The 8,859-nt window shown below is 43.3% G+C and overlaps 1 protein-coding gene across 1 annotated transcript in view; it reads right to left on the minus strand.

Moving 5' to 3' along the window:
- Positions 1 to 8,656, minus strand: part of htt (huntingtin) — a 42,780-nt gene extending 34,124 nt beyond the window's left edge. Inside the window, 6 exon segments of the mRNA XM_020955496.2 lie at positions 2,912 to 3,457; positions 3,854 to 4,603; positions 7,492 to 7,621; positions 7,688 to 7,904; positions 7,965 to 8,222; positions 8,448 to 8,656. Coding sequence (XP_020811155.2) covers positions 2,912 to 3,457; positions 3,854 to 4,603; positions 7,492 to 7,621; positions 7,688 to 7,904; positions 7,965 to 8,222; positions 8,448 to 8,521 — 1,975 coding nt within the window. The 5' untranslated portion in view covers positions 8,522 to 8,656.
- Positions 8,657 to 8,859: the final 203 nt, after the last annotated feature.

Consider the following 8,859-nt stretch of genomic DNA (forward strand, 5'->3'; position numbering starts at 1 on the left):
CTAAAAAGCATTGCGACTTTAAAATGTAATTAAATCAGGTCAATTGTTTGCTACAAAAAATACATTTTAATTGAATTTAAAAGCATCTTTCATTTTGTTGTTTTTATATTAAGAAATTAAACTTATATATTTATTCTCTCGCAGGGAGTTATAATTTTAGCCAGAAGCTTTAAAAACTGTAAAGGAATCATTTCCGACCCTATAAACCATATATATTCTTGATCAGCATCGACAGGCGAACCGATTATTCGAAATTTGCAAATTTTATAAGGGGTTACATCGTTAAAATTGTCAAAATTTGACAAATAAAATTGAATTTGTAAAATGTTATAAATAAGTGTGCAGATTTGTTAACCTACTATAAACTAACATATGAGTGATTTTTGAATTAAAATTAATGAATTTTTGGCTTAGTTATGAGATTTTTAAACATAGATTAGTAGAAAAAATTGTCATATAAAAAATGATAATTTCGACTATAAAATGGTATTATAACATGATTCAGAAGCTTATATAATGTGATAGAGTCATTTCCGACCCTATAAATCGTATATATTCCTGATCAGCATTAAGAGCTGAATTGATCTAGCGATGCCCGGCAAAAATTTAATTTTTTCCAAAATATTTCGAAAATTTTAAAATTTTATAAAGGGTTACATCGTTAAAATTGTCAAAAATTGAAAAAAAAAAAAAATGAATTTTTTAAATTTAAAAAATAAGTATGCAGATTTGTTAACCTAATATAAACTAACATATGAGTGGTTTTTGAATTGAAATTAATGCATTTTTAGCTTAGTTATGCGTTTTTTAAACTTTGATTTTGAGGTTAATATTGTCCTATAAAAATATCGATAAAAGTATGGGAATATTTTAAGAAGTTTGCAAACTGCAAGGGTACTTAAACTTGGGCATCCGAAAGCTAGTTTCCCTTTTTGTTTTATTTAAATCTTGGCATATTCAAAAGGGATCAAATCGTGCATGTCCCGGGTAGCCTAGTCCTGGCAGAGTATACTAATCGTCGAGGCTCTACTGCAGATAAAGACGGGCGGCTGTGGCCACATATCCCCGGACCTATATCTATATATTTAACAAAAAAACAAACAACCGGCAATAACTACCGCGGACGGACGAGCAAAGCAGCGCAAAAAGGCTGATAGCGCATAAGTGCACAACACCAACAATAACAACAACAAACACCAACAACAACACCAACAACAACAACAACACCAACAGTAACAACCATAGGAAAAGCTGGCAAAAAAGAAAAACAAAAACAACAGCAGGCGATGGGAGCAGGACAGGAACGAGGAAAATAAAAATAAAAACGGCTAAACGCGAACCAGGCAAAGTGCAGCAACTGATGGCTGGCTCCTCTCGTTTTGGCCCGTTCGGCGGACGGGCTGCTTGGTTGGTTGTTCCTGGCAATGCTAAATAAACCCCAAGCTCACACCCGCACACCCGTACACACACACACAGTCGCAGACTGTGACACAACATGTAAGCTTGCATACATGCAATTTGAGTAACCGCATTTTATCACGTAACCCATTTGTCTTAACCACTTTGTTGCCAACTTGCAGTGTGATGCTTTGGCCAAGTGGCAGTGGCGGCACAAGAAAACCAGCAATGAGGTTGCCACGGCGGTGGTGGTGGTGATGGTGGCTCCAGTTTGGGGCCATCGCACAGCAAATGCATTGCCATGTTTCAAGCTTAATCCGCATCCCTTGCACACACACTCTCTTACACACACACACACACAGCCTGGCAAGAAATGCCGGATTTAAGCCCAACATTTACGTCAAGTAGATGTGGGTTTTTATATGGCCCTGCCTCCGACTCACTCGCTGTCTCTTTGCCAGGACTTTGCTCCGCCCACAACTCATTCGCTTAATTAGTACTTCCGGCTCAGTGCAGTACATTTCCTTTGTTTATTACTAGCCCCCACCCCTCGCGCACTAACTAACGACAGGACATGGGTCTGGCATCAAGTCTGCCATGCGTCCTTCCACCGCTTTGTAGGTCAGGGAAGCAGCAGCAGCAGCAGGAGCAGGAGCGGGGCCTACTTATATGCACTTGGCTGACGCTCCCAGATTGGGAGTTGACTTCAGCCAGTCAGTCGAGCAGCGAAGCGATTTAAATATTAAAATAAATTATCTCAAGGACAATGCAATCAATATGCTACGAACAGCAAGTAAATATCATTAAAATCAAAGTGCATGCCAGGGTCTTCTTATGTTAGAGTACACCTGAAGAAATTCACAAGGTAGATTAAATTGGAAAATAATCTATTTTAGAGGGAATATTCAATGAACAAAGGAGTTTGTATTGTTTCGAAGACTATAACATATCCTTTTATTAGTTTTTAAGAAGATTTTACTCTCATCCCAAAGCCAAAGGAGGAGTTCTATTGCTCAGAGGCTGGACTGACATTCAATCCTACGAATTATATTCAACTAGCATCCTCTTTACTCAATTTATTCCAATAAACAATATCATAAACATTTGTTTTCTCTATGTAGGGACAAATCATGCCGGTTACATGCCGTGCACGAATTGCCAAAAATTTCACCTGACTGCTGAGAGATTGCTGCTCGATTGCTGCGAGTTGCAGCGGCAACAATTACGCTTCATTAAATCGCAAGTGCAATTGCTTGCCGGCGAGTCACGTCGGCAGTTCTGCCGCAATTATGCAAATAATACCCTCGCCCGAATATTGCGAATAAATGTGGAATTGTTTGGCGGAAAAGACAAAACAAAAATCGAACAGGATTCGGTTGCGACTGCGGTGGACCGTGAAATGCAATAACATCGAATGGAAATAGTTTTCCACTCGCTCTGCTCTGACTTTGAACTTCGCTAATGAAATATTTGTTCGGTTATATGTGTTTGGTTGTCGTTATGGCGGACTCACCTGCATTGGAGTGGGACAGCAGGTTGTTGAAGAATGTGCCAATTGCTGTTGCGTCACCGGGTTCGGATTCCCCGGAACCATCCGCCGTGGGATGTGCCTGATCTTGCTGCTGTTGCTGTTGCTGTTGCTCTTTGCCAGCAGAGCTGCCGGCAATCGTGATTTCGGCTTCGAAATCGATGCTGTTGAAAGATTCATTGTCGATGTCACTCAAATGCTGGGATTTGTCATCGCTGCCGGCGAGCAGATTCTGCAGAGATGACTGATGCTGCTGCGGTTTTGGCAGCCCCCCCACATTGGCATCAACATCAATCAGTTTATCGCCCGTAGTTGTTGCGGGCAATTGCAGGGCCGCTGACAGCGACCGTTGTTGTTCATTTAGTTGCGACAGGGTTGTAAAGTCATCACACTCGGCGCTCAGCAGCTCCATGTCGTCGTCGTCGTCGTCGTCCATGTCATCATCGTCGCCCTGCCGCTCCTCAACGGAGGCCACACACTCGCTGATGCTGCGTGCGGCATTCCTAATGTGGCCGCGCTGCGCCTTCGCCCCTGGAATAAAGAGTGTGTGGGGTTAGCCTCACAATGTGTGTAAATATTTGTGCAGGAATCCGCTGGCGGCGAATGCAAATGCAAATTTGGCCTGACCTCGTTGCCGCATGTGCCGCCCCGCCTAAAAGCATGCACTAATAATTTTCATATGTGTGTGGGTGTCTCCATCAGCCCGTGCAATTGCTCAATTTTCTTGATTTCGGCATGGTCTGTCCGTGGGTTAGTCTCCCCAACCGCCCGTACCCTGCCCACCCCAAGTTGCCCTGATCCTCTGTCAGCATGTCACATTTCCACATGACTGTGCAGACACACACACACACATACACACACACCACCCTCTGACTTAGCCCCAGCACACAAGGCATCTCGACTTGCATTCTGCCTTATTTGCCATACCTTCATCAGCGACGGAACTTGCAGCCTCGGTCGTGGCATCTTCTCCGGCATTAATTCCCAGCGAGCTGCTGTCAACCTCGAGTTGCTGTTGCTTTTGCTGTTGTTGCTCCTGCCGCTGCTGTTGACACTTTGGCTGCTGCAGTTTTGCATTTGAATTCTTTTTCATTTGCATTGCAGTCACCCCATCTTCGTCCTCATCCGCATCCGCATCCGCATCCGCATTCTCATCCTCATCTGCAACCTCATCCTGCAGTGGCTGTTGACTTGTCGCCACTTCGTAATTTTTCAATTGGAATATTTGATTCTTTAATGATTTCCTTCGCCGCAAATACTCATTGTGTTGCAGTTGTTGATTGCACAACAGTTGGCGCAAACTTTGACCGAGGCTCGGATTCTGGCTTTGACTCTGGCCATCGGAGGGGGCATCCAGTACCTGGAGTATGCCGTTGATGACCTCCAGGGTGGCATTTATGATGGCGTGATTCGTGGTGTGCTGCGTGCTCAGCAGGTGCAAACAATAATCATAAATTTCAATAATTTGCCGGCAGTCGGAGGTCGTTGTCTGTTGCTGTAGCTGTTGCCTCTTCAGATGCTTTTGCTGCTGCTGCTGCTGCTGCTGCTGACCGGCCAAGGACTCGGAATCCTCCTGGCTGGCGGCCGAGTAGCCTCGTATGAGTTGCGGAAGGAGGAGACGCAGCAGTCCTAGGGCACCCAGCACACTGCTGGTCTGCTGATCCGTCAGCAGGAGTTCTGAAAGAACAGAGGAGTGGGGAAATAACTTAGTTAATGGAGAGAAACTTATGGCTGCTGTTGATACAAATTAAAAACGCTCTTCAAACTTTTTGCGCAGCGTGCGCTGGCAATTCCAATTTGCTCAATAAGCAAACCGATAAGGATAGCCCACGCCCACGCCCACCCCCACGCCCACTCACATCCTCTACTCCCATTGCTATACCGATGGCAATGCCAATTCCAGCGATACCTTTTTACCCACTTTCGCTTTGGCTGGCCAATTGCAGTTCATACTTCTTTCGTGTTCTTGGCAACTTTTCCCTCATATGTTTTGCAACAAATTGCCTCCAATTAAATTTATCTCGTTGAAAACTTTCCATCTGATATTTATAGACTTCGCACACATGCACATGCATCCCGCACCCGCACCCGCACCCACACCCACATCCTCAGCAGTTCCCGCTGAGACGCCCCACAGTTCCAGTTCTTGTTCTTGTTGTCTCCGCTTATTTGTCGTTTCATTACGTATACGCCACCAATCACAAAACGCCATGTTGGAAGTTTGTTACTCAATTAGTTTTCATTTTCTTCCTTTGGGGCGCAAAATTGAAAACACTTCTCGCCGAAGAAACTTTTTACATGGCCCTTGTGGCAGCCAAGTGACTTTCCGAGCACAACTTGCGGCCTGTTTCCATGTGTATCAATTAATTGCGGCAAAAGCCGCAGGAACTTTCTGCACAAAATTGGCGAGCCCCAAACAGGAGGGGAGGGGGGTAAAAAAAAGGAGATTCATGCTGGGCACGTTTAAAGACCGCAATTAATATCCCTTCGACAGGATGTGCTTGGTTAAGGAGACTTCTAATCACTATCATAACTGAATCAAGATGATTTAAGGGCCGGCACGTTACATCTCCCATTTAATTACAATTTTATGGACATTATTACTTGGGAGAATCTTTGCATCTTCTTTGCTTTGCTTGCACAATCTGGGTTATAGTAAATCCTCAAAAAGAGCTGCAGCCACTTTGGAGAATGAATTGGCCATTTGGCTATTTATGTTGCCACAGTTGACATGAAAAATAATTTGCACTTTTTGTTTAGCTCGGCATCAGTCAGCTGGCAACATAAATTTTCCATGCTCCCTTTGCAGCTGTTTGGATTTTCTACCACTCTCTCGGTTCCCGTTCGGCCGGCATTTGTTTACAACGTTGATTATCCGCTTTAAAGCTGCACAGGAATGAATATCTGATTCAATTTCGCATGAATTATTGCATGGAAGTGTCCAAGTGCATAAATTTCATTTCGTCTACGGGCGGAGGAGACAAACAAACGGAGCTGGCGGAGGGCGGCTGCGGCGGCTTCTCTGAGCTCTGAGGTCTAGGATCCGACTAGGACTAGGACCGTACTTTGTGTCTGTTTGTTGGGGCATGCCAGGACGCAGGCAGCACAAGTACTGCTGCTACTGCGGCTGCTTCTGTGATGGGTGCCCATAAAAAGAGGCGCCAGACTGTATAAGGATGCGCTGAAGAGTTGCCTGGCATTGTGCCTTTTGCCGAGAAGTGGCATAAAGTTGACACAGGACTAGAGGCGGCCGGCAGGCGGTAGAGGGACAGCGGGCTCCGGAACAGGAACTGAAGGAGTTGATTTGAAGGTAAACATTTGGACAAGAAAAGAGCAAAGGTAAAGTCAAGCCGAAGCTTAATTTATATGGGCTTAGATGGGGTCCAAGGCTCAGACTCGCATATATGAATCAGCTTTAATGAATTAGTTTTCCAGTTTTCCCGGGCTTTTCGCTTTAATAGCACACACTCGTGGCGAAATTCATAACTATGGCTCATAAAAAAGAACCATTGAAACTGTAACTCAGGTGCATTTACCTCTTCGTCGAATGTTTGCCAATAATATTTTCATGAAAATTCAATAAAAAATGATTTGTGTTTGCCTTTTCGAAGTATTTTCCATGACTTTTGTTTTGTTCGCTACAGATATTGCTGCAGCAAATGCTAAAATAAAAACCGCCCAGTATCGCTGTCTAAAATCAAAACAAATCCCAAAAAAGATATATGTATACGTACATATAGTATTCCATGGCACGTCGATCGATTTCGCGAGGTAACCAACAGTCATATAGAAATATAATTTATATCAACTGTCTAGTTACTTTTATTTTGGCACGGCCACGCCCTCCCAGCGCCCACAGACCACAGACAAACAAACCTGTGACTGTGATTGCATTCACAATGCGATTTTCGATAGACCCCAAAAGCCTCTCTCTTTCCCCGCTCTCAGCTCGATGGCTTTATATTCTGGTACGGGATTTTTCATGGATTTGCGGCTTTTTAGAATATTAAAAATATTTTTTAGCTAGCGCAAGCATAACTATATATATATATATACCATACAGACATATATGCAGATATATGTGGGGCTTAGCATTTGGCCGTTACACGCTTTTTAAACACCTCTTTCAATATTGATGAGAATAAAGAGTGTTCGGCTGGACATGTCGCCAGTGAAAATGCGTTAAATGTCCAACAGCAATAACAAGAGATTTGCCATTGAATCGCGGATTAGTTTGAACTGAATATCTAGTCAGAGTACATGGGTTATATTTAAACTAGATGGATTACCAAAAGGAATTAAAAACTTGTTATTGAGTAGGAAAATATAGGAACAGAGCCTTCAATATCGGGGTGAAGTAGGTTTTAAGAAAATATTAAATTGCAATGCATCAGGCCAATATTTCCTAATATCAGTAGTATTTGATTACGTGCCTGTCTACCGAATTGGATTTGGAATTGGATTAGCAATTAAATATCCTGACTCGCTCAGAAGCTTATAAGACTTAATGCTTCGCTTTCCTATTCTAATCTCGCTTTTCATTTCCTGTTTCTGCAGACGCTTACCCATCACTTTGCCGAGTCCGTGCCTGGCCATAAGACTCCTATTGCGGGCATGCTCAATCAGACTGATGCAATTCTGGGCCGAGCAGCGACGCTTTACAGCACAATCCGCGCCAATGTTGTCCAGGAATATCTGTAAAAACAAACACAAGCTGGAGTTAGAGAGGCGATCCATGCGGAATGGGTGACTGCTCCTCACCTCGAACAGTTTGCAGGATTCGCTGTCGCTGAGGCCCTGCTGCACATAGCGACCAAAGTGTTTGACGAAGTCGCAGAGCGTTTCCTGCAACAGCGTCTCCTTGCGCTGGGAGATGGTGGACATGCATTGCAAAAGTCGTACAGCGTACCACTTGATGTGTTTCTCCTTAATTTGCGGCGCATAATACGAGAAGAGGTTCAGGCAAATTCTCAGAGATCTAGAAGGGAAGTTGTGTTATTGAGAAGGAGCTTTAAAGGGTAAAATAGCGCTAGGTCACCTCTGATTGCCATTCCGCTTGATCTCGCCATAAAGGTCCATGAGGATGCGACTGACCCGCGTCTTTTCCAGCGCCCTAAAGATCCTGTTTAGGTTCTCCTCGGCACTCATCCGCACCACCGAGTCGAGGTCCTCGCAGAACAGCAGCAGTACATTGGTGGCCGTGCCGCAGTGTGCAGGATAGTTGATGTGGGTGGCTAGCCCAGGCGACATGATGCACTCGGCAATCTGCTGGAAGCAGGTAATCTTCTGCTTCTGACTGTGAATGATTCAGGTGATTAGTGACGTCATATCGAAGGCCATTATTTTATAGATATAATACATTATTCTAGTTGCCAACTTAATAGGAGTGTTATCCTGAAACTACTTAGCTAAAGCTTTTCGTAACAATTGTAACTTTTATCATTAAAATCTATTCCATAAGGAAAAACAACTGTTGCCGGTCCCCTCCCATAACAAAACTTTAATCCAGGTGAAAACTTACCTGCATTCCGTATTGCGCAGCTGATCCACATATGTGATGAACCTGTCGTAGGCACCGGACCGCGACATCTCCATATTGGTGCCTTAGAAACGTTAAAAAACGTTATTTACGAAGAAAAACAAGGAAAACATTGTCTTTTATTTTTGTTTTGTTTTCAGTGTGACCGCGTCTCGGTCACAGATATATACCATGGGAATAATAAAATACCATTGAACTAAAATATACCAAGACAAGGTGCGAAACCTTGCTAAGAATTTATAGCGCATTCTAACCGTAGTTGCTATAAACGTTACAATTTAAAATTATTTTTTAAGATTTTAGGATTTATTTTTCATATACTTTAAATAGTAAAATAACATATAAAACTTCTCTGAAAATAACTAGAATATAGGAATATAGGTTGAAGTTTAAA

Source organism: Drosophila serrata, unplaced genomic scaffold (genome assembly GCF_035046125.1).
Source record: "Drosophila serrata isolate PLE 108 unplaced genomic scaffold, ASM3504612v1 contig_382, whole genome shotgun sequence".
Taxonomy (NCBI): domain Eukaryota; kingdom Metazoa; phylum Arthropoda; class Insecta; order Diptera; family Drosophilidae; genus Drosophila; species Drosophila serrata.